Raw genomic sequence first — 25180 nt, 5'->3', positions numbered from 1 at the left:
TTTACAATGTGTCTAGGAGATGTTTTGTTTGGATTGAGTTATGTTGGGGTTCTGAAACTATCTACTATCTGAATTTCTGTGTCTCTTGCAATGCTTGGGAGATTCTCCACCATAATCTCTTGGAGTAGAGCATCAGTGCCTTTAGGACCATCCTTTTCTACTTCAGAAATCCCTATAATTCAAATGTTTGATCTTTTGGAATGATCCCATAACTCCCTCATGGAATATTCTGTTTGTATTCTCCTTTCTTCTGTCTCTTTGAATGATTGTGATAGTTCAAAAGTCTTTAATTACTGAAATTCTTCTCTATGTTCCACTCTATTACTGAGGGTCTCTACATTGTTTTGAAGATCCTCAAATGCCGTTTCCAATTCCTTAAGCTCTATTGTACATTTCCTTATTATGTCCATATCCTTGGTAAGTTTGCCTTTGAATTCATTAATTTCTTGAGACAACTTTTGGACTATTTTTTGGATTTCTATTTCTATCTTCTTAACTCCAGTCATTTTATTTGTCATCCATATTCTGAATTCTATTTCTGACATTTCAGCAATTTCTCTATGAATGATATTTTCTGCTGTATTTACCATGTAACCTCTTGAGGGAGCTGGTCTGCTCTGATTTTTCATGTTGCCAGGGTTTTTCTGCTGGCTCCTCCCCATGAGTATTTTCAGCTTTTTAAAATATATGTTAGTTATACTTTTTTAGTTGTAATAAAAGATATCTCTGAGTAGTTACTGAGAGATAATCTAATTTGGGACACTTAGGAAACACTATATTGACCTATTTGGCAATTAAAACTTGCAGAGTGAGACTAGATCAGGAGGAGTGAGACTAGATCAGGAGGTCTCAGGAACTGGAGCTAACTACCCCTTCTCCAATCACCTGGAACTTGTGATTATGGCCTGTCCGTGACAGCCTCACAAAGGTCCATATCAGAGTCTATGAGGGCTGGCTTGGTGAGATAGGACAACCTTGCTCTGTCTTGGCATTAGCCTTCCCTCTACCCAATCCTAGGGAGTTTTAGTATTTTACTAGAGTCTCTTCTGGACAAAGATGCACATGTCTGTGGCCCCAGTTCCTGCTGGTGATAGCTGGAGGAGGGAATCTGTGGACAGAAGACCCACTGAATCTGCCCCTCACTGCTACACCCCCCCCCCCAAACAGCTGCTCAAACAAAGTGAAACAAGTGGTAAACCAGCAGCACCTAGAGCACAAGAATCCACAGATGCCTCTGGCTGAGAGTTCTAGTCAAACTCACTCAGGCAGTGTAAGCAACACCCACACAAATGAGTTCATATGGTCACCAAGTGGCCAGAGAAGAAGAATCCACAGGCAGATCTCTCTGAGAGTTCCTAGGTGGTGGGAAGGGAATCAGGAAAAATCACCCCTTTCCCCTCCAAAGTCAGAATTGCACTGTTTCTGTGCAGCAGCTCAGCAGCCCTGCAATGCCCCAGGCTCTTAGTGAACTTGCCAAACACTCCAACTTCTGCAGGGGACAGTCTGTAAGCCAACCAAGATAGGGGGAAGGCCAAGCTGTGGGCTCAGAATTGCGGAGAGAGAATATTTGTTCACTTTTTTCCCCAGTAGGATGGGGGCTGGGCTCAGAAGTGGAACCTCTTAGGTGTAGGAGGACTGGCACTTTGCGGGCCTCTTCTGTGGGAAGAGGTGAGCGGTCCTTTGTTCTCTGCTCACTGGCAGAAACCCCACTGAGTTCCTCTGGTTGGGAGAGAGGTCTCCTGTCCCCTTGGCAACTGGCACTTTCCAACTAGTTGCTCTGTACCTGATTTTGTTATCTTTCTTCTTCTTTCTTGGCCTCACAGCTTGTCTCAGTGGGAATGATGTGCACCTCACTTTCTTCTCCCTGTGTTCATCTCCCCATCTTCAGCTTCTCCACATCCACTTCAGTCCAACTTCTCTCCCTCTGGACAGGAACCTCTGGTGAAAGCTGCTTCTAGTCAGCCATCTTGAATCCTCCCCTGCCATTGCTTAACACTTGTATTTTCCTCCATTATTGTTTTCCTATTCTGAGGAGTACTGATGATCAATTTACAGATAATAGTTGTACTTTTGTCTGAACATTCCCTTGGGAAGACCCCTAGATTTGGAATTGGGTCAAAGACTTTGATTTTTTTTTTTTTTAATCTATGGACATAATATTGCAAATGTTCTTCCTCCTGCATTGTATGAGCATACCTTTCCCCCATTCCTCTACCAACATCAAGAATTATTAGTCTTTTGCATCATTACCAATCCTATCAATGAACAACAGTGTCCTTTGAATACTATTAAAGTTGAACTTTTTTTTTTATTTGTTCATTGGCTAATATTATTATTTAGTTAATAAACCTATTTCTGTCCCTGGCCCATTTTCTATTGGAGATTTGCTATTTTCCTTCCTAATTTGTAAAAGTGATTTACATATGTCGTGTTTGCTACAACTATTCCTCACCCAGCCATTATTTTTGTTTTAAACATTGTTTATAGTCTAATTTTCTGTACAAAAGTTTTAAATATTCATGAAGTCAAAAATCTATCAGTCCTTTTCTCTATGATTTATTTTGTGAGCATTTATAATGTTGGCTGTGGTTTTCTTCTGTTCTGCAGCTGGTATGCTGGGCCAATACAATGTCAATAACTGCAAAAGTGATATTTTTAATCCCAAAATGAAGGGTCGACTAAGGCGCTACTTTATAGCAGCTGAAAAAGTTCTTTGGGATTATGGTCCTCAACGCTATGACAAATTCAGTGGTCTTCCCCTCAATGCCTCTGGCAGGTAAGCACTCTTTGCTGGTGTTTCTAAGCCTCTCTTCACAGAGGCATATGTAAGGCTTTCCCTGTGATTGCATTTGTGGTCCAGGCTCTGCTCTGATGAGCACATACTCACAGTTGTCAGAATGTCACTGCTTAAAAAGTCTTTAATACTGTATAGTATTGCTGAGAACTTGGAGGGTATTTATTGTTTAGTGACTTGCTGGCTAAATCAAACCACTAGATCCATGCATTCATTCATCAAACATTTCTCAAGTTCCTACTATCTTCAAACTATAATGCTAAATGCCATGGGAAATACCAAACTAACAGAGACTAGAAAAAAGCCTTTGCATATTTGGAGCAGACAGTCTTGAAGAGGGGGGAAAAAAAGACTCTCTTTAAATGGAGATGAGCTGGCCCAGGAACATTATCCTTGGTTCAAGGGAAACCTTAGATAAATTATGCCCCCTCTATGTCCTACAAATGAGAGAAATTTTAGATGCAGGAATTAATTCAAAACACCTATTATACAGGAGGGAGTGAAGGAGTCAGAATGACTAGTGTGGAGAATTTGCACAGAGGAATGGGTATTTGTGCAGATAGATAGGGAGGGACTGGGGTGAAGAAAACTGGGTATCAACTGCAGAGGACTTTTAATTCTTTTGAACTTTTTTTGATTGACAGTGGAAATAATCGAACATTTCTGAAGCAGGTAAATGACAATGAAAATTTCCATTGTCCAGATTAATGTTGTAGTAGTGTGTATATTAAGGAAAAAAAAATGCGTGAGCCAGTGTGAGATAGAAGGTACAGAGTGTGCAGTTAGGAGGGTCATATTTGGTTCAGAACCAAGGAAATCAGGGCATGAGGTGGGGTTGTAGCAGTGGGAAGAAAGAAAAAGGAAAGAGGCACAAAAAGTGTAGGAAAAGAAGGGTGCAAACAGAACTGTACAAAGTGAGAATGAATGAGATAAGAGGATGAAGCAGAACAAGAAGACAAAAGCAGTGTACCTCCCTGCAGGAGCAGCAGTACTGTTGACAGAGTACAGAGAGTCTTAGTCAGAATTCACATTGTTGTATGTGCAACTTGAAAATTTGGTATTTCATGCATCTATGTGCGTATATATGATAACACTCCACTGATTAAACTACTGATTAACTAGACCCTCCATTCCTCAATCATGCCAGCTTACTAGATGCAGAAACTATTTATATCGACATCAGCAAGAGAGAGAGGGTTGCTTACTCTGCAAAGAAACCAGGTAGCTCTTTATTAGTTTGTAGGACATCATTCTGGGACTCCAACATTGGTAAGTAAGGAGTCTACCTGCACCTTGTTTGGTGACTGGACCTCTGGGAGAAGAAAATACAGTGGCTAAGGAAAGATGAACTTAAGCATCACCCGGCTTCTGAAGACTGTTCAGAACTTTGTTGAAGCCTGTGTTGTCTTTTCTGGGGAGATGGGTAGGTGAGTGTACTAAAGATAATAAAGTGAAGCTCCATGATTAAAGCATTTGGTAGATAAATGTGTTCTCAGGCAGGATCCTGTTTTTTCACAGTAATTCTGAGCTCTACTTCACACAAGGAGACAACAGAATAGGAGGAAAATACTGGAAAGCTCGATATTCTGAGTTTGTTGATGTAACTTTTACCCAAAGAAAGAGACTGTCAGCTTCAGAAGTCCATCTTGGAATTCTTGGTACAGTAAAACCATCCTTCACACTTTGAACCCTGGGCGATGTTTGTTGGGCATGTACATCTACATAGGATGATTCTTCTGCCTTGATTCACTTCTTTCTGTCTCTTTCATTTTCATCTATTTCATTTTCATCATTTCCCCTTAATATTTTTCAGGCCCAGTCATCAAGGCAGAGGTGGGTGATACCTTGTTAGTGACCTTTGCCAACAAAGCTGACAAAGCCTACAGCATTTTGCCCCATGGTGTGATCTATGACAAGGCATCTGATGCAGCCCCAAACATAGACGGTAAGTCTTAGCCCAGGCTTAGGGAGGAAACAGGAGGATGAGTAAAGGTCTTAGAACTAGACAGACCTGGTTCAAATCCTGGTCTTTTCTGTTACCATCCTTGAGAGCTTGGGCAATTGTTAAAACTTTTCAAAACTTATTCTTTTCATCAGTCAAATGAAGATAATAACAGCTCACAGGGATTTGGAAAGGGATGGGAGAATTTAGAACAGGGTCTGGCCCAGAGTAGGTCCTTAGAAAATGTTAACTTCCTCTTCCCTTTGTAATGTAGTGAATCTCACTTTGAGATTTACTTTCACAACCATGTCCTTTTCTATAAGATGAAGAGCTTTTCTGCTGCACATTGCATGAGATTCTGCGGGTAAACTGAGTTTGAATCCCAGATTTGCCTTTAATCAGCTTTATAACCTTGGGCATTCACTAATCTCCTCCATCTTGTAGTTATTTGAGTTATTTCCTAGTTCAGTCTTCTAGATTTCAAACACTTTAAAGATCTCTCTTGCTTAATTTTGTTTGGTATCTTCTACAGGGCCAAGTAAAATATATTCCATGGAGGAGGCACTCCAATGATATTTTGTGGATTTTCATTGAATTGTTGAACCACTATTAATTTTTTAATATTTGCTAAGCCTGGTATTTGAGTAAGAAATAGTATGCAATCTAGGAAGAAGATAATCCCTTGATGTGAGTCCCATCAAACAGCAGACTGTGGCAGTGGCCTCCTCCTATAGGGAACTTAAGAGGAGACACTGTCCTTATGCAAAATTCATCCTCAGAGAGAGACACTGAAGGCTAGAAGACCCAGTATGATAAGTTTTAATGCTCTTGGCTGTTGCATTGAGTAACTGTTTCATTTATATTCTCAGGATTTCAGAAACCCGGGGCGCATGTTAAACCAGGTGAAACCTTTACATACAGGTGGACAGTGCCTGAAAGCGTGAGCCCTACGGCCGATGACCCTCCCTGTCTGACCTATCTTTACTTCTCAGCAGTTGACGCAATCAAAGACACAAACTCTGGCCTTGTAGGGCCTTTGCTAGTCTGTAAAAAGGGTGTTCTCAATGCTGATGGGACTCAGGTGGGTCATCCAATGTCAACAGTTCTTCTGAGGGCTGTATGTGGGACAGATTCATGGTATCACTACACATAACTGATAAGAGTCAGTTGTAAGGAGTGACTTCTTCTCTCTCCTCTTGAAACTGATTTCTACATAACTAGAATTGTATTTTATTTTGGGGGGGATGAAAATTTAAGATCTGAATTTCCAATTACAAATGCCCACCCAGGAACATAGGATTTCTCCTTGCTGGTTGTTGAAATTTTGTGGGCTTTTCCTGGTTGTGCTCTGATTCTGGAATCATCAGACATGCATGTGGCATTTTAATTGGCATTATTCTTCGACAAGGTTTCCTTTAAACATCTTTTATGCAGATGCTTGCAGGGGTCCTCAAAATGCGGCCCGCGCGGGCCACATGCGGCGGTGTGATTGTATTTGTTCCCGTTTTGTTTTTTTACTTCAAAACAAGATATGTGCAGTATGCATAGGAATTTGTTCATAGTTCTTTTTTAAACTATAGTCCAGCCCTCCAGTGGTCTGAGGGACAGTGAACTGGCCGCCTGTTTAAAAAGTTGAGGACCCCTGCTAGAGCCTGCAACCAGAATCTCCAGGTGATTCCAATGCATAGCCAAGGCTGAGAACCACTGTGACTCACTATTGTAATCTGGAGGTTAATTACCCTGGCTGAAAGGAAGGAGAACATTTGCAGATAACTTCTTGTAAGTTCCAGTTCAGAGGCTTGAATGGTTATGCTGATTAGTGTGGCAAAGCCCAGCATGTAAAGCTGAGGCAACACAGCATTAAATGCTGGATGAGATGAGGAAAGTCCAGTCATTTAACCATTTTACTTCACCAATCAGAAATTGCACCATTTCTAATAGAATTGTGCCATTTCTAATAGAATTGCCTTGCAATTTATTTAAATGGTGTATCTTCTAGTTTCTGACGTTATGTGGGCCCACTTCTGGGCTCAAAAGAATTTCCAGGTTGGGAGGACACAAAACACTTTGGTCCACTTTGGATTTTCACTTCCCTACATGAAAGACCAATCCTGGAAATGTCTATTACATGTGTTGTAAATCTGAATAAGTACACTGTAGGTCAACAATCATATACAGCAAAGCAGAATAATTATCCCTGTTTTAAAGCTGAAGAACTGAGCAAAATCCCATGAAATATACCTAGTAAGAAAAAAACTCAGCTATAAAATTTAGGACTTTGAGCATCCTATCAGCTAAATACCTAAGCCAAGGAGATTAAGTGCTAGATAATGTTTGAAAAGCAGCTTTGATTTTGCCCCTGTTACGTCCACTGAGTGGTAACTTTGAGTCTTCCTAGAAACACCTGATAGTCGGCGAGAATTGCTGCCTAAGCCAAACCATTCATGAGCTATTTACACAATATTCACGTAAAGAAAAAAAAAACAGTAATTTGAAACATCTATACCTGGAATTGCCTGAGAAAAATTTATTTGACCAGATAGAAAGCTATTTTCAATACAAGAAAATACCACGTGCCACGCCCCCTGTGCACAAATACCTGGTCAGGCCTCTTCTAAAAGGGTGGAGAGAGGAACCTAAAAAGAGGCGTTTACAAAAAAAAAAAAAAGAAAGAAAGAAAGAGGCGTTTGCATCTCTTTCTAGTAAATGGTCATAAATCCCCAGGGGTGAACGAATGTCGTCGCAGGATACGGTCAGATGATAAAGCTGTTTTCTAACACCTGTGACTCTTTATACTAAACGTTCAACCAAACTCCCAATGCTTACCCTCCCTCCCTCCCTCCCTCCCTCCCTTCCTTATTCCTTCCTTCGTTTTTTTCTTTCTCTCTTTCTTTTACTGCTTTCTTCCACCTCCTACCCATCTATATCTACGTTACACTTTTTATTTTGAAATAATTTGACTTAGGGAAAAATGTCAAAAAACTCACAAAGAATCCTCACATACCCTTAACCCAGATTCGCCAAATATAAACATTTTCCACATTTACTTTGTTTCTCTCTCTCCGTTTTTCTGCATTTTTTTCTGAATCATTGGAGAGCAGGTTACAGACACGATGTCTCTCTCTTTGGTGTGTGTTTCCAAAAAATGCGTCACTCTGATAAATAGCAAAATCATCCAAGTCAAAAATTATTCTTGATATCATCGAATCCACATCCCTTTTAAAATTTTGCTAATTGTCTCTTGATGGCCTTTATAGCAAAAGAAAAAATATGGTTTTCCTGGTCCAGGCTCTGATCTAGGATCAGGCATTACACTGAGCTGCCTTCTCTTCACATTTCCTCTCTCCCCCAGGATTAACCTCATCACAGGGCACCAAGCATGATATTTCTCTTTTTTATTTCTTTTTATTTTTTTTTGAGGTAGAGTCTCACTATGTTGCCCTCCACAGAGTGCTATGGAGTCACAACTCTCAGCAACCTCAAACTCTTGGGTTTAAGAGATTCTCTTGCCTCAGCCTCCCAGGTAGCTGGGACTACAGACGCCCACCACAATGCCTGGCTATTTTTTGGTTGTAGTTGTCATTGTTGTTCAGCAGGCCCAGGCCAGGCTCGAACCCTCCAGTCTCTGTGTGTGTGGCTGGTGCCCAACTCACTGATCTACAGGCACCACCCAAGCATGATATTTCTAAAATGAAAATAAGATCAAATCACTTCCCTATTCAGCCCTCCAGTGGTTTCCTATCACTTCTCCACCTAGGCCTCTGGTCCCTGAGGTCTCTCATCGAGCTCCCTGCCCACCTCTGCTCCAGCCACTTTACCCTTTCTGTTCCTCGTACAGGCCAAGCTGGCCTCTCGCTTAGGGCTTCTGTTCCAGGCCTTCTCTGCCTCAAATGTCTTCCCCTAAACCAGCTCTCATCAGCTATATGAATTCATTATTGTACTCACAAACATGCCCTGACTGCCTGCTTTCCTAGGCATTTTTCTTGGAGCTAGGGATACAGAGAAGAGCCCCAGATGTTTGCATACTTGTAAGGCCCACACTGCAGTGGGAGAAAACAGCTAAAATATCATTCCAGATGGAGATAAGTGCTATGAAGCAGAGCAAAGTAGGTTAAGGTGAGTGAGTGTGGGCTGAGGAGATGACATTTGTACAGAGAACTGACCCAGGAAAGGCAGCGAGGGCAGCCATATGAAAAGGCCCTGAGGCAGGAATCAGGTTGGAATGTTCAGGGAAGGAAAAAGGCCAGGGCGGCTGGGGTAAGCCAGGAGGTGAGCAGAGGAGACGAAGTCGGTGAGTGAGAGAGGCTGGACAGGGCCATGCGGGTCATGATCAGGGGAAAAGGTGGTGAGGACCAGCCTGATCATGGGAGCACCGCAGACAGGAACGACTTCTGAGCAGGCACAGATTTTCTTGGAGGAAGTCACATGGATGGGAGTTGTGAGATCATGAGAAAGATGAATTTTCTGGGTGAATAATGTTCAGAATCCCGATTTCCAAAGTGACCCAGTGAGTCCGTGGCTGATGGTGATTAACCGTAACCCACTGTGTGGGAACCTTGAAAGCGAAGCCATACTACAGACTCCTCCAAGCTGCACTTTTTATGTATTCATTTCTTTCTTCTCTGTAGAAAGGAATAGACAAGGAGTTTTACCTATTGTTCACAGTCTTTGATGAGAACCTCAGCAGATATCTTGATGAAAACATTCAGAAGTTCACCTGGCGTCCTGGCAGTGTTGACAAAGAAGAGAAGGAGTTTGTGCAGTCCAACCGAATGCACGGTATGACAAGTGACTCCCTCCTGCAGATGAAAGGCTGCACCGCATTGGAAGTGAAAGCATTGACAATGTTTTAATTATCTTAATTTTGGTTTCGTGGGTTTTGTTCTTGGTCACAAGTAAGTTATTTCATGTCTTCGTCTTCACAGGATGTGGCGAAACCTCACATCTCCCAGACATGGGGTAATACTTAAAACCCTTCTGAAACATTTTTTCTGCTTCAGATGAAACAACACATAATTTAAACTAGCAAAGGTCACAGTTCATCATAAAGGTAGAAAATTACTGACAAAGGTGCCCTCCACTGGGTTCACAATAACATCATTATGTCTGAAAACTAACGTGATAATAGGCGATGATCATTATACAGCCAAGTCTGTCTAATTGAGTAGCATTCGTGACTGGTCAAAGTGTCGATTTGTAAAGCACTAGGTGTTCCTATCCCTTCATTTGGGAGGAATTACTGTATCTCCCTCCCTGGCTCTTTTTTATATCAAGTGTTAACTAACAATAGCAAACCAGGGCAGGGCCTGTGGCTCACTGGGTAGGGCGCCGGCCCCATATACCGAGGGTGGCTGGTTCAAACCCGGCCCCAGCCAAATTGCAACAAAAAAATAGCTGGGCGTTGTGGCGGGCGCCTGTAGTCCCAGCTACTCGGGAGGCTGAGGCAACAGAATCGCCTAAGCCCAGGAGTTGGAGGTTGCTGTGAGCTGTGTGAGGCCACGGCACTCTACCGAGGGCCATAAAGTGAGACTCTGTCTCTACAAAAAAAATAAATAAATAAAATAGCAAACCACCTGCTAACTGGTTGTGACTAACACAGGATGCTCATTAGTGTTGGGCATATGACGTGTGACAGTTAATTTCACGGACCTGCCACTGTGCCCTTACATTGGCGGCACTGTATAAATAACTCGGTAAGGTTTTATATTTTGGTATGTCAGTGTCTCACAAGTTCGTTTGTGTTGACATGTGACTGTGTCTTGCTGACTGATGTTCATTATTGTTATGGCATGTTTTTGTGAGATTCTTGGAGCTTGCATTAAAGCAATGAACAAATATTCATAAATTTCTTGTTAAACTTGGCAAGAGTGGAAGTGAAATCAGGGACATATTAGTTCAAGTTCACGGGGATAATGCCATGAGAAAATAACAGAGTACGAATGGATTAAACATTTTTCTGAGGGGAGAGAAAACATCCCTGATGAAGGGAGGTCTCAGTAATGAATCGAACTGACAAAAACATTGCAAAAATGAATTGAATTGTGTGTCAGAATTGTTGGTGGACTATGAGAGGCACAGCAGACCAAGTAAACATCAATAGAGAAACAGGAAAATCTGAACTGAAAATCATGGTGAACAACTCATGGCTCTTGCATCTTGACCATGCACAGTTCACACACCAATATCTGTGAGAGTTTTAGCCAGTGAACAAATAACTATATTGAAACACCCTCCCTACTCACTGGATCTGGCCCCCAGTGACTTTCTGTTTTTTTGAGACAGTCTTCACTCTGTTGCCTGGACATCAGCTTCACTCACAGCCACCTCAAACTCCAGGGTTCAAGGGATCCTCCTGCCCCAGCCTCCCAAGTAGCTGGGTCTACAGGCATCTGACATACCTGGATAAATTTTCTATTTTTAGTAGAGATGAGGCCTTGCTTTTGCTCAGACTGGTCTTGAACTCAAGACCACAAGTGATTTATCGACCTCCCAGAGTGCTAGGATGACAAGAATAAGCCACCATGTCCAGCCCCCTAATGACTTTTTTCTTTACCTGAAGATAAAGGGAATATTGAAAGGAAGACATTATGATGACATTCAGACATCTTGATGACATTCAGACATCAAGGTTAATACAGTGACAGCTGCGAGGGCCATTCCAGAAAAAGACTTCCAAAATTGCTTTGAAGGGTGGAGTAGGTGCGGGCATCTGTGCACAGCTTCCCTAGGGGAGGACTTCCTAGGTGACCACAGTAATATTCAGCAGTGAGGGATGGAGCACTTTTTCTAGGATGAGTTCTAGGACTTAACTGTCAGAGTTAGTCTTTCTAAGGTTGCTCTTCCAACTGAGAAAGAGTCCATACTCAAAAAAAATGCCTACAAAAGTGCCTCCTTCCCTGACATGGAAGTCCAAAAAAATTCTAAGGTTACAAGGGATGTATAGTAACCAGGTCACAGACTCCCATAGTCCCAGATGTGCATTTCCAACAGAGTTCCCTCTTAGACCCATGGAAAACAAGAAATAGTGCGTTTTCAGTATCATCTGCTATAAAAAGAAAAGTTTTCATATAGCTAAATATGAAATTTATTTCTGAACTTCTTGGTAAACAATAAAAAAGGGCAAATAAGCTACAAATGTTAGGGCGGAAATCTTAGCAGGTGCTCACAGGATGAGAAAAGCATTTCTCTAGACGAAGATTAGGATATAAAAGTATAAAGGTTATTTTATCTTCTTAGAAGGAGAGAGGGAGAGAGAGAAAGAGTGGGGAAAAGAGAAAAGAGCAGGGACACAGGTGTGGCATCCCAAAGACAGAAGGAAAGCAGGGCGGCAGCTGAGATCCAGCTGCGGCTGAATTTAAGGGGAGCAAAGGGAAAAAGCAATTACAGCCAAATACATAAGGTATTATGAATGTGAAGACAGACTTTTTTTTTTAGGTTCTTTTTATTTTCCTTTTTATTTTTTATCAAATCATTCATACAGAGATCATGAATACATTTATGCCATTATAGAATTCAATGTGTTGATTATTTGTACAAATTGGAGTGCTTACATCCTACTGATCAACATAGCCTTCACCTCATTGTGGGAAAGCAAGCTAGTACGTTCCTTTTGGAAGGAAGTTCGGAGAACACTCAGGGATCTAAATGTAGACCTGCCATTTGATCCTGCAATTCCTCTTCTAGGTGTATATCCAAAGGACCAAAAATCATTTGGCAATAAAGATATTTGGTTTTTTTTTTTTTTGGCCGGGGCTGGGTTTGAACCCACCACTTCCGGCACATGGGACCGGCGCCCTACTCCTTGAGCCACAGGTACCGCCCAGGCAATAAAGATATTTGAAGACAGAATTTTTAGGGGTGTTTCAGATGTGAGGCCTGATGTTCACAGCCTATTGCTCCTCCAGGAAAGGCTCAGGAATCCCTAGGCTGTAAGAATAACTTATGAGAGAGAGTTTGTGAATGAAAAGAGAAAGAATTTACATTTCTTTTTATCTGTTCTTTTTGGTGGTTTAGAAAAAGGGAACTCCACAGGGTGCCTGTTAGCAAGAGAAGGCATGGGAAGAAAGCAGGCAGAGAGAAAAATTGACTTTAGTCCTTAATGAAAACTCTGAGTTAGTAACTTCCCTATCCTTGCACTATAAAAACCTACCATCTTTACACTCCCCCTTTCCTATTGTTTTTAAAAATAAAATATCTATTTGAATGAACTCAGGAGAAGGGAAAAATGGGCAGTGGTCTCCTCTTTCATAACTTCTTCCAGGGGATAAGGCTCGTTGAGAAACGCATTTTATGGAGTGAGTTCATTTTTATGGTGTGATTTCATTTGAATCATGGAAGGGGAACAGTGGAAAACAGATGGTCTTGAAAGCTAGACAAGAGACAGAATGGGGGTTTCCCTGCAGAGAAACAGCTAGACCAGCCATTCTTATGGAAACATAGCAGTTCCTTAGAGGAGAAGCTAAATTGTAAAAGAAATTCATCATCAGAAAGGCTTTTATATAGAAAATATTAAACAACCAATTGGTCCAAATTTAGCCCCAGCTTTGTTTTGCAATGTGAAATTCACGTTTGTATTTTAGAAATGCAGGATATGATGTTTTTAAAGCAATAGTCAAGGAAAATAATGTCTTCATTAAATTCCACCTTACTTACAAATTAAGTTCTACCTTCACTCTTGCTTGAATGAAATGGTTAGAAGAAAGCAACAAAGCCAAAAAGAAGGCCCCTCACATGCTGTCAAAGTGCTTTGTGTTGTGTCTGTTACATAAGCTGTATTCAAAAATACCATGTTTGTTGAATGAATGAATGGGTGGATGAATGAATGATCCAGAAAGAGAGACTTTAAGCAAGAGTCCCAAGGCAAGAGAAGATCCTCTATCAGCCAGGCAAGGACCAAATCCATTAGCACCTTGATTTACACGCGTACCTTTTAAACATTTGATGGGCAAAATTTAGACCAAGATTTGCCAAAGCATTATCCAGGATCTTTTTTTCCACAAAATGTGGTGTTTTCAGAAGCTCCAGGCCTTCTTGAAATGTCTAACACTAATCTCATATTTTAATACAATGACCGAGCACCACTGGTTCTGCAGACAAGAAATAAAAAGTAATTTTGTTTGCTAATGGCATTACAAAGCAGGGTGTTTACGTGCATATCAATTGTTCCCTCCTAATAGGGGCGCTAGCAGGGAGTGGGAGAGGGATAGAGTGTTTATCTCTCTCTGGGATAGAAAATGTGAGACATAATTATGTATATTCCCCTGTCGGATATTGTTATTCAGTCGGTGTGCCTCTCTACAGGGTGGGAATGTGCTTTCTCAACTCTTCCCAAGGCACTGCCTCAGAGAGATAAAAACAATTTGCCACTCTGGAAGCACAGATGGTCTTCATGTCTAAGTAATCATTATGAAAGTCCCCGAAGTTATTTTATTGGGGTAAGGAAGTAGGAGTTATCATAAAGCAAATTTGTTTACTCAAGAACTAACCTCTTATAAACATAGTGATCCCACACTCCCCCAAATTCCCTCTCCACTGACCAGACATGCAAACACAGTGTCATTTGAATGAAAGTGTTTCAGATGATTCTGAATCCATGTAATCAGGAAAAGGATGTCTGATAACTTCCAGAAGCAAATGCAAATGAGGGTCTGACTGAATTAAGTGTATTAGTAACTGAGGAAGAAACATTTAACACAGGAATGATAGGGTGAAAACCTCCAAAGAAAATGATCCTCACATCAAAAGTGTTAGACAGACCAGGCATGGTGGCTCACACCTATAATCCCAGCACTCTGGGAGGCCCAGGCAGGTGGATCACCTGACCTCAGGAGTTCTAAACCATCCTGAGCAAAGCAAGCCCTGTCTCTACTAAAAATAAAAAAAAACTAGGCAGGTGTCATGGCTGGCACCTGTAGTCCCAGCTACTTGGGAGGCTGAGGCAGCAGGAGCTCTTGAGCCCAAGAGTTTGAGGTTGCTGTGAGCTATGCTGGCGTCACGGCACTCTACCAGGGAGACCGAGTGAGATTGTTTCAAAAAATAAAAATAGAGTGTTAGAGAAGAATATAGAGGAATTAGTGAAGTCAATAAAATGCTTACAAGAGTGATACTCTTTATAATATGTAAAAATGAAACGCAAACTGAAGGATATCATATCATGCCATGAAACAATTTTGTCACAAAAAATGTCAGGAAACAACCTGGTTCATTCCTTATTGATTCTTGGAATTAGCGTCCTTGCATACGTGTTGCTAAATATGACATTTTAATAATTTTAGTATATTTTCACTATTCATTGTTAACTTTGGGCTCCATTTTAAGTTGATTTGCTATTTGACTTTTTCCCAGTACTATTTTTTTTTTTACAAGGGTCTTCTGTCAATAGTTTTACATACTTAAATATCCACCCCAATTTTTTTCCACTAAGAGGGTGTATTTTCAGCATGTCTACATAATTATAGTGGCCTCTGACTATCTTTTTTCCTTCCTGTTAGCTGTTAATGGCTACATGTACGGCAACCAGCCAGGCCTGAACATGTGCAAAAAGGACAGAGTTTCCTGGCATATGATTGGATTGGGTACGGACACCGACATGCATGGAATTTCTTTTCAAGGGAACACCATCCACCTCCGAGGGACCCACCGAGACTCCCTCACCCTGTTTCCCCACATGGCCACAACAGCATTCATGCAACCAGATCATGCAGGTAAACGTGCAGGGTCCGCCTAGAGGCCCCATCCTCTTAGAGGCCTCTCCTAGAAGAAATCAGTAGACTTGGGGTACTTCAGGGGGTGTTGAAACAGATGTAATCTTGATTAGAATCAGAGATTTCACTCCGTTTATCAGTCCAAACATATAGCGTAAAGGACGTAGGAGAAGTATCGAAAGTAACATCCACGAAGTGGAGCCGTCTGAATGACAATCCATGAAAAAGTCAGCCCTGACAAACGGGATATGCTCTGTGCTCACTAAGCATGAACATCACTCCAGTTGTCTCTCTGAAGCATCTACAGGCACCTACAGCCCAGGAGATGCTTCCAGATTACGGACGCAGCCACCATAACTGCAGTGGGGTCTGCCTTCTCTAGGGACGAATAGTAGCCTCTTGATGGGTTATTTAGAGATGTCTCTATTTTTATTCTGTTGGGCATTCTTGGTTTTCCCACAGAGCAAGCTGCACTGGGTTTGCAGTCCATGGAAATCTCCATAAAATGCCAGTACCTGCAACTTCTTCTCTGAGTATTCCAAGCTAATTAGATAATTGGAACGTTTTAATAAAAGATATAGAGCAAAATATGAGAGCATATGCTTAGTGCTGCATAAAAAAGTGAGAATAGCGAGCGTTATGGGCCTTAACATGTTTTTCATCTGTCTTAAGAAACCAAAATGTTACCGAAGATGAACCAATATGAACCAATATGTTACCTGCCACTTTTTTTAAGTGGATCTCTACTTTGCTTCACACAGAAACTACAGTTTTGATGCCTCCTATGTCATCAATTAAGAACTTGAGGCTTGGGCTTCCATACCCTTGATCAAAGACTTCCTGACACCAGGAGCTCCGCAATCTTTGCCTTATAAACTTGTAAACTTCCCCAGTGTTTTACGTCTCTATATTAATATAGTTGATGAATTATGAATCACCCAAACCAAGGGATGGCTTGGACCCAATGATTTTTTAAAAATATATTCTTTGGGGACAAAGAGGATAGGGAATGAGGGAACTAGCCAAATCATCTTAATCCATAGAAATAGGCTCTCAAAGCCAAAGCTGGCAGAATAATTTTAGAGAATCAGCTACTCACCCCAGGGTCTTGATACTTACTCATGTGCCCTATGGGCTTCTAAAGAGCTCCCTAAGATTGTTTTTTGGTTTATGTTTGGTGATGAGCATACAATGGTGACTGCTGAAAAGCTTGATCATTTCACCAACCCCTGTCCCTTTCCTATAAGCCAAGGAGGGTGCTCACATGTGGGTAGACTATAGGCTGCAAGTCAAAGATTTCTTTTATTTATCTTTTTTTGGGGGGGGTGTCTGGGGCTGGGCCACTTCAGTGCCCTATTCCTTTGAGCCACAGGTGCTGCCCTTCTTTTTTGTTTTTAAAGAAGATAATTTCTTGGCTATTGAAAAGGCACAATCAACACGTAAGTAATGGGCTGCCTGGAAGAGACCAAATGCAGAGGGAAGTGTTTCCAAGTCTGTCCTCAGAGCTTTCTCTGTGGTTTCACAAAGCCTCTTCATCATTGTCCTCCTTAGTGCCTGACAGTGCTTGGGAACCCATAAAATCAACAGTTTTCACTCCTCTAGAAGGAGTAACTTGCAATATTTACACAACTGAGTTATACATGTAGCAGATAGAAGCCATGACGGTTGCTAGTGATTAGTGACACTAATCACTCACCTCTAAGAACAGAGTTTACAAAAGAAAGAGAAGAGTTATTGATTCAATAATTTCATTGAGAGTTACCATCTTCATTAATTTTATTGATTTTATGGTGAGTGCAATTAGGATAGATCTACCAGTGCATCTAGAAATTCATTTTTTAAAATGACATAATTTTCAGTCAGATATGATTGCTGGCATTATGTAGAAAAATTTAGTTGTTTTTTAATTTTCTTTTTTCTTTTCATGTGGCTTAATGTAAACCTGCCATTGGAAATGAGACACTCCTTCTATTAAAGGCTTTAATAATAATAATAATACCTTACATATTTATTGCACTTTATAATTTACGAAATCCTTTAAGGGCAAAATACATGGCTTCAGAAATGTGGCCTAATTTGAATTTTGTTTAGGATAATCATCTTACAGATAATTAATTCTTTCTAAACTGGGCTGGGCTAAAATCACCACACCTACTGGTGATTTTCCAGAAGAAACCATTTTTTCTAATAACTGTGCATTATGGGGAAGACCCAGAGAAGCCTTCTTGTAGTCTTACAACAACATTGTAAGTTTTATTTTTCTACCAGGAGTGATTTTTAAATGGCACCTTCCAAGTAAATATATTCCAAGTAGTTTATTCCCCCTGGGGTCTAATTTTAAACTGCTATCAAATTGATATTTTAAAAATCTGCCTTATTGGTTATTTATTTTGGAAAAAATACGTAGGTTTGCTAAAAACAGACCAGTAACAACCACAGACTGAGCCGCGCCCACAATGCCACGCCGTTTGTCTTCCAGGGACCTTCAGGGTGGTCTGTGCCACTATGTACCACCTCTTGAGAGGCATGGGCCAGATCTATGAGGTCAACAGCTGTGGCAACAAGGACCCTTTTGAGCAGCCGTACAGGATGATAAGAACGTTTTACGTCGCTGCTGAAGAGGTAGAATGGGATTATGCCCCTAACAAAAACTGGGAGTTCGAAAAGCTGCCCTTGGACGCAAGAGGGGAAAGGTACCACAGGCGACGCCTCCAGTCTCTTCGGTGGGATTACGCACACTTTTAGCCAAGGCGGAAATTTAGAAACGCCACGGGTTTGCCGTCAGGTTCTGGCAGAGTCTTTTACTTACGTGCACAGATTGGGGAAGCTGGTCGGCTCCGCCCTGGAAGGCTCCCCCAGCTCCCGGCAGCCGCGGGTTCCCGGCGGCGCAGGGGTGGACGGATGCGCCCAGGCGCGCGCGGAGCGCGGATTGGAAGGTTTAGGAAAAGAGGCAACTGCCCCCGTGAGAGTGGGGCTGGGGACACAGCCGGGGCCGGAGGAGGCAGAGACGGTGAGATGAGGTCTGGGTCGAGGACCCTGGACAGGGGAATTGGGGCCGAGCGCCGATCCGGGTGGGGACAGCTGGGGAGGGGTCGGAGGCGGTCGCCTGCGGAGAGATCCTGAATTGGGGATAGGAAGAACGGGTCTCTCCACTAGGCCCTGTACCCAGAAAGTCCGCAAGATTGACCCTCCCTTGAAAGTGCTGTGGCCAGTGCTGCATTCCGGAGCCAGCAGCGGGCTTGGGAGCGCTGGTCCCTTACTGCCCTGGGCGGGCGAGTCCAGCCACCAAGCTCCCCGGGGTGCACTGGGGAGCAGTTAAACACAGGAGTCAGGCACAGATTGCAGACTCCCAACACCAAGGTTAATACCGACCACCCACTGTTTCGGTTTACTGTCCTGATAGGCAGGTGAGGTGCAAAGGGTCACGGCGTCTGGCTGGTCATTGGCAGAGTGGGAATTCAGCCTGGATCTTTTGAACCACAGATCTGTGATCCCTCCTGCGCACCGCGTTGCCCTGCACGCCCCAGTTCCTTTTTGTTCTTTTTTTCTTTTTTTTTTTTCCTTTTTGTTCTTCTTCCTTGCCACCCCCACATAATTCTTCCCGCCACACTCCCCTCCCCCACCTCATACAACCCTCAAGGGCTGTGACGTACACAAGAACTGTCCTTACCACAGCTGTTTCTAACTTGTTGCCCTTTGTTTTGAGGGGACGGGGGTCCGTCCACACTTCTGGAAAAGGGAGTATAACAGTGCCACCTTCTGGATAAATAAAAAAAGACACAAACAAAGCCCCCCAGAGACTCCTCCCTCAGGACAGATTTGCCTCAAGAACAGGAGGATTTAAAATCCATTCAACTGTTCACTGATCTACTTATTAAACCAGACACCCCTCTTCTGCAAAACTACTGCTGTCAGCGAAAGACTGATGCTGGTTCAGTGGAAAATGACATGAATTCTAATTTGTCCTTTTGTAAAATGATTATTTCATTAAAAGGCTGCTATAACCAAAGAAATGAGTGTATAATAATTTGGTCATGTGTACAATCTTAGCCTATGAGTGTATAGAAATTATAGCCTTCATTATTTTCTTACACTCGTTTTCACTCGTGCTTTAAATCCCCACCCCTCTCGTCCAGCAGGAAGGTCTAGTTTCTGTCTTCTGAAACTATCTCCCAAGTTTTTTTTTTTTTTTTGTAGAGACAGAGTCTCACTTTATGGCCCTCGATAGAGTGCCGTGGCATCACACAGCTCACAGCAGCCTCCAACTCCTGGGCTTAAGCGATTCTCCTGCCTCAGCCTCCCGAGTAGCTGGGACTACAGGCACCTGCCACAACACCCGGCTATTTTTTGGTTGCAGTTTGGCCGGGGCCAGGTTTGAACCCGCCACCCTCGGTATATGGGGCCGGCGCCTTACCAACTGAGCCACAGGCGCCACCCCAACTATCTCCCAAGTAACGTAGAAATTGCTGATAGGGAAGGGAGAGGGGGTATGATACCTTAATTCCATCCATCTTATGTCACCCTGGTTATTGCCCAGGAATAGATAAAAGCAAATTGCAGTAAAGGACATGTTCATGGTTCACGAGGTGCTATAGATAAAAACTCAATACAGAATAGAAATAACGAGGGCTCCCAGGGCACCTCTGTGGTATCTTTGTAAATATGAGCCCAGGGACAAATGTCCCTTCTGTGCCAATGTCCATGTCTGTGCTTCTGCCCTTTGCCCCAAGGCCATGGTGGGGCACATCTGGTTTTTGAACTACCTCTTGATACTGGTTATCCTGTATCCTGTATCCTGTTTACTGTCCTGACCAACACAGACCCTGTGCCCCAACTTGGAACATGTAAATCCTTTTTCAGGGGATTCCTGAGAACATGCTGCAAAGGCTTCAGGATCCTAGAAAGGCAAAAAATAAGTCTACCTGCACAATGACAAGGGGGTAGTTTATGCAGTGGGTGGACATTTGAAAACAGAAATTAAGTTTTGATAGAAAAATGTGTCTTCCTAGTACTCCTGAGCTTGTGGATACGTATGTAATTTAACCATCTGCAGTGATCCCCATCTATTGAGCCTCCACGTCTGCTGGAATTTTGCTAGGGTGTTAGTTGCAAGCCTTATCTGACCTTATCCTCACTATGTACTTGACCTATTTGATCAGCTTTGCTTAGCATCTCATCCCACAAGATGATAGTAAAGCAAGGGCCTCCCTAGTGCTTACCATGTGCCTGACATAGTGTTTTACAGATATTAACTCCTATTCCCCACGCCAGTCCCTTTAGCAGGTGCAGTTTGCAGGGGAAAAAACATAGCAGAATGTGGCTGCAGGGTCTGTGCTGATCACCACCGACCCTGTTTCTGGGAAACCTGGAAAAATGAAAGTAGAAGAAAAGTTCTCTTCCCCTGGAAAGCATCCGGTCTAGGGGGGACAGAATATGTGCCTGTATTAAATACCTACTATGTGCTGGGCGTTGTGCAAAGTGCTGGTAAAACAATCTGGAGAAGGGAAGACAAGGTCCTCTCCCACACAAAATTCCTGGTCCCTGGGGAAACTTCAAAACAAGCAAAGGAGTGAGGCAGCCACTACAGAGGGGAAGGGCAGAGTGCAGTGGCAGCTCAGTGCAGAAGCACACAGCCCCATCTTCGGGACAGGTGGGCCACGGGTCGGTGATCAGGGAAGGGGACTGGAGGGAAGGAGTCTTGGCGCTGTGACATGAAGACTAGGCCAGTGGACGAGGTAGGAAGCATGCTTTTGATGCTGAGGGTGAGCATATCCCATTCAAGAGAGTGCATGTTTGCAATGACCAGAGTGTAGAGTGGGGGTGGAGGGCAGGGGTGGGAAATGAGACTTGGGAGGTGGTAAGGGCAATAGAGAAGGGGCTTTGGAGCAAGTTGAGGAGTGTGGCAGTGGGAAGCCATAAAAAAGTCTTTCTATAAGAATTAACCTGCTTGAATTTATAGCTTAGGACTCCTCTGCCTGCAGGGAAGAGAGGCATTTAGGGGGCAGGGAGAATGGTTAGGACCATTTCCAGCTCACACAGGTCAGTGAAGCAGATAGCTGAAATCAGAAGGCAGACAGTTCTCGGAGGGAAATGGAAGGAGGTGAGTCTTACCATGTTTGCAAGGTAAAATTAATGGATTGCTTTAATCCATCTTTTGTGATGACCTACTTTGACGATAGATTAAATAGGTTATACGTGAGCAGTCCATCATCATTATTATTTGTGGATTCTGCTTTTTTGCACGTTTACCTACTTGCTAACATTTATTTGTAACCCCTCCCAATCAATTCTTGTGACTTTTTTGTGGTCATTTACAGATATTCATAGAATAGCAAAAATTTTAAGTTGCCTGATGTACATGTTTCCAGCTGAGCCACATAAGGAATCTCTCTGCCTTCTCCTTTCAGCTCTCAGACTGTCAACAAGTGTTCTTTGGGGGGGGGGTGTCTATATACTGCCACAGTTTTTGCATTTGTGTGCTTTGTGTTAGCGCTTTCACTGTTTAAAATGCCCCCCGCCCCCAAAAGCACAGTGCTGAAGCACTGTCAAGTGCAAGAAGGCTGGGATGTGCCTTGCAGAGAAAAATACCTGCGTTAGGGAGGCTTTCTTTGTTTAGGCACCGGTTACAGCGTTGTTGGCTGCCAAGTTCAGTGTCATTAAATCAGCAACATAAATTTAAAAGGTGTCTTTCAACAGGAACACACAGAGAACAAGGTTATATGTTCATCTGCTGTTGAAAATATTGTGACCAGGAGTTTGAGGGAAGCTACCCCTATGTTTTTCCTAGGAACGATGGTTCCATATTCTTTAGTTCAGTATTCACAGTGACTTTCTGGAACATAACTACCATGAATAACAAGAGTCAACTGCATTTACCTATGTTTGCGTGTGGGTATATGCATAATAGATAACCACAGGCCTCCTTGTGATGTTTCCAAGTGGAAAAGCGCCTAACCACGTATGGAATGGCACACAGGAAACGTGGAGGGATCGGGCTGTAGAGGGTAGATGTGTGTGAGTGTGTTTGTGCACAGGTGCACATGCGTGAGGGGAGTTCACCCCAAGAAGAGAAGTCACAGGGTCCTTAGGAGTCTCTAAAGTTGGTCCCACCCAGCACCCAGCAGGAGTTTCTAAGGTTGGGCCGCTGGGCTGCCAGGAGCAGAACCCAAGGAGCGTCAAAGTGCAGAATGTGGGCTCCACTCTCAGAGTTTGGTGCAAAAAGCCAGGTCCCCAGGGAGCCTGTGGTCACAGCCAGCACAGCCAGGCGTGGGGAGCACTTCTCTCGAGTCCCCGTGAATCACTCAGGAGCACGCGAGGTTTTTCTGTCTTCTGGCAACTTTAATTTCTGATGCTTTTGACTTTCAGACACGGAGATATATTTATGAACCACACTGAAAATTGGATTGGCTCTCAGTACAAGAAGGTGGTTTACAGGGAATACACCAATGGAGAATTTGTGGAGATCAAAGCTCGGCCGCCGCGGGAAGAGCACTTAGAACTCCTGGGTACGGCTCAGGTTTCGGCCACGCACTGTCGCCCCATAGCATGTGCACACACACGCACGCACACACCAGGCCCACACGTGCCCTGTTAGATGTGTGCCTGGGAAGGGACAGAGGAACCGAGTAGCTTGACTGCATTTGTCCAAGTGCAGTACTGTCCTGCGCTGCCCTTATCGGGGCGGGTGCTGTGCGCTTAGTCCATACAAAGACTAGTCCTGGTGGGTCTGCCAGGCAACTCCCAAGCAGAGTCCACGCCAGCCAGCAGCCTGACTGACGTCTGATATTGTGCCGCTTCCTCCCAACACTTCTGCTGAACTGGGAAATTTTAATTTGAAACAATTTGATGTTTCAGAACCATAGCCAGAGTGCTTGAATAACTTCTTGAAGGTCCTGGATTATCCATGCATAGTGTCATCCTAACACACCATAAAAATAATGACAAAAGAGCAGCCCCTCTGTGAGAAGGTCTGGTTTCTCTCTGAGAGGCCCTGCTGACCTCTGGCCTTCTCAGAACCCAGGCCGCAGACCTGGTGGTCAGAGGTGACCTTCCTGCTTTCTCTCTCCACGTTTGTTCACCTGGGAGTCACCAGAAATGACCCCATCCTGGGAGACTTTAAGGCAGAGGGCTAACCTAGAGGACTTTTTGAAGTCCTGTCCTGCTTTTGCACACATAAGCAGTATGGCCTTACCCAGCGCATTCCAGTATTACGGTAGGGCCCCACGCCTCCTGGCTTCACAAATTAATAAATGCTTCATCCACCCTTCCTGCACCTCCATGGTCTATTAATATTCACATCTGAGCTTGTTTATCTCACCAGACAAGTAAGTCAGCCCAGATGGAAGCATTCATTCGCTTGAGCAGTGCATGTTGACAGAGCTCTATAGACAAGGCGCTGGCCCTGCTGAGAGGGCTGGGTTATGTCCCCAAAGAGCCTTGGTTAGGTTCTACTCAGTAGAATGACACAGATGACTGACTTCATCAGAGTCAAGCCCGACAGCACATCAGCCAAGGCGGGTGTGAAGCCGATTCATTCATTTTCTGTCGCTTAGAGGCCTGGGTTACTCAGATTGTTCAAAGGGGACCAGCAGGGACCACTCCCATTCATTACTGGCTCCCAACAGCAGCCCATCACCTTGTAAGTCAGTAGCCATTAGCTCTCACCTACCTATACTGTGAGCATGTGCAATTTCAGCAGGTGCAGTGAGTATACAAGTTATAACTGTCCTATATGTTTATGCCTGCACCAACCTGTAACTACACCCAAAATTACTGTTAAAGAACATGCATAGAATTTTCTTTTCTAGCTTCATCATAAAAAAGAGTGCTTTTCAGAACTTCCTGATTCACACTAAACATTTTCTTCTGAAGAGATAACAGTCCAACAAATTTTAGATTTATTTATGCTTTTAGCAGTCTTTCTCAGAAAAGCATTTAAAAGCACGGCTTGGATCCGTGAAGAATGGGTGGGTGTGGCCAGCACACCGTCCGTGAGTCTATCTCCTTGTGTCTGTAGAATGCACCAGATTCCCAGGACAGAAAGAACCCAGGAATTGGGTTTGAGGTGCTTCTGAAATGGGAGTCTCCTCACCATGAAGCCGGGCCTCATAAAGGCCGCCGTGAGTCCGGTGCTCTGTCAGAGTGGGGTGTGCACGTTCTGAGCCCTGCCAGGCGAGTGGCACCACTCGTAGGGCAGGGTAGCCACAGCTGTGCTGCCGAGGCTCTGTCAGACGGGTGTGGGCTCATCTCCATTGGCACATGGCCTGATCGCTGCTGACAGATATGTGCATGTGTAAGGAGCTGCAGAACAGAGCTCAAGTACACAAATACTGAGAAACAGCATTGAGGACACACTAGAGAATCGCTGTATTGATTATAAATCAATACATCAATGTTTTGATTGCACTCTGATCTTTCAAATCCCCTTTAGCCACATTATTTCATTGGATCCTCATTAGTTTTATTATATTTGTTTATCTGATAATGAGCAATTTCAGACTAACCAAAGGTTACACATAGGGGGATTGCAACTGAAAGTCACCATATCATGTGGATATACGGCTTTTATATACGGTAGTAGAAAAAAGCTAAGCATTTATTGAGTACTTACTGTGTTTCAATGCACTGAAATAAGAACTTGACGTGCATGATGGTATTTAATCCTTCTACGTGTATAACTCTATGCAAAAGCTGACATTAAACGTTTGTTACAGATAAGGAAATTAGACCCATAAATTACAC

The 25180-nt window shown here is 43.2% G+C and overlaps 1 protein-coding gene across 1 annotated transcript in view; it reads left to right on the top strand.

Moving 5' to 3' along the window:
- Positions 1–25180, top strand: part of HEPHL1 (hephaestin like 1) — an 89874-nt gene that overhangs the window by 45610 nt on the left and 19084 nt on the right. Inside the window, exons 6-13 of the mRNA XM_053561967.1 lie at positions 2608–2776; positions 4313–4452; positions 4608–4739; positions 5606–5817; positions 9365–9515; positions 15227–15439; positions 17919–18132; positions 22805–22944. Coding sequence (XP_053417942.1) covers positions 2608–2776; positions 4313–4452; positions 4608–4739; positions 5606–5817; positions 9365–9515; positions 15227–15439; positions 17919–18132; positions 22805–22944 — 1371 coding nt within the window. The remainder of the gene's footprint in view (positions 1–2607; positions 2777–4312; positions 4453–4607; positions 4740–5605; positions 5818–9364; positions 9516–15226; positions 15440–17918; positions 18133–22804; positions 22945–25180) is intronic.

Source organism: Nycticebus coucang, chromosome 14 (genome assembly GCF_027406575.1).
Source record: "Nycticebus coucang isolate mNycCou1 chromosome 14, mNycCou1.pri, whole genome shotgun sequence".
NCBI lineage: Eukaryota > Metazoa > Chordata > Mammalia > Primates > Lorisidae > Nycticebus > Nycticebus coucang.
Note: the sequence above shows the minus strand (reverse complement) of the source record. Positions and strands in the feature narration are given on the sequence as shown.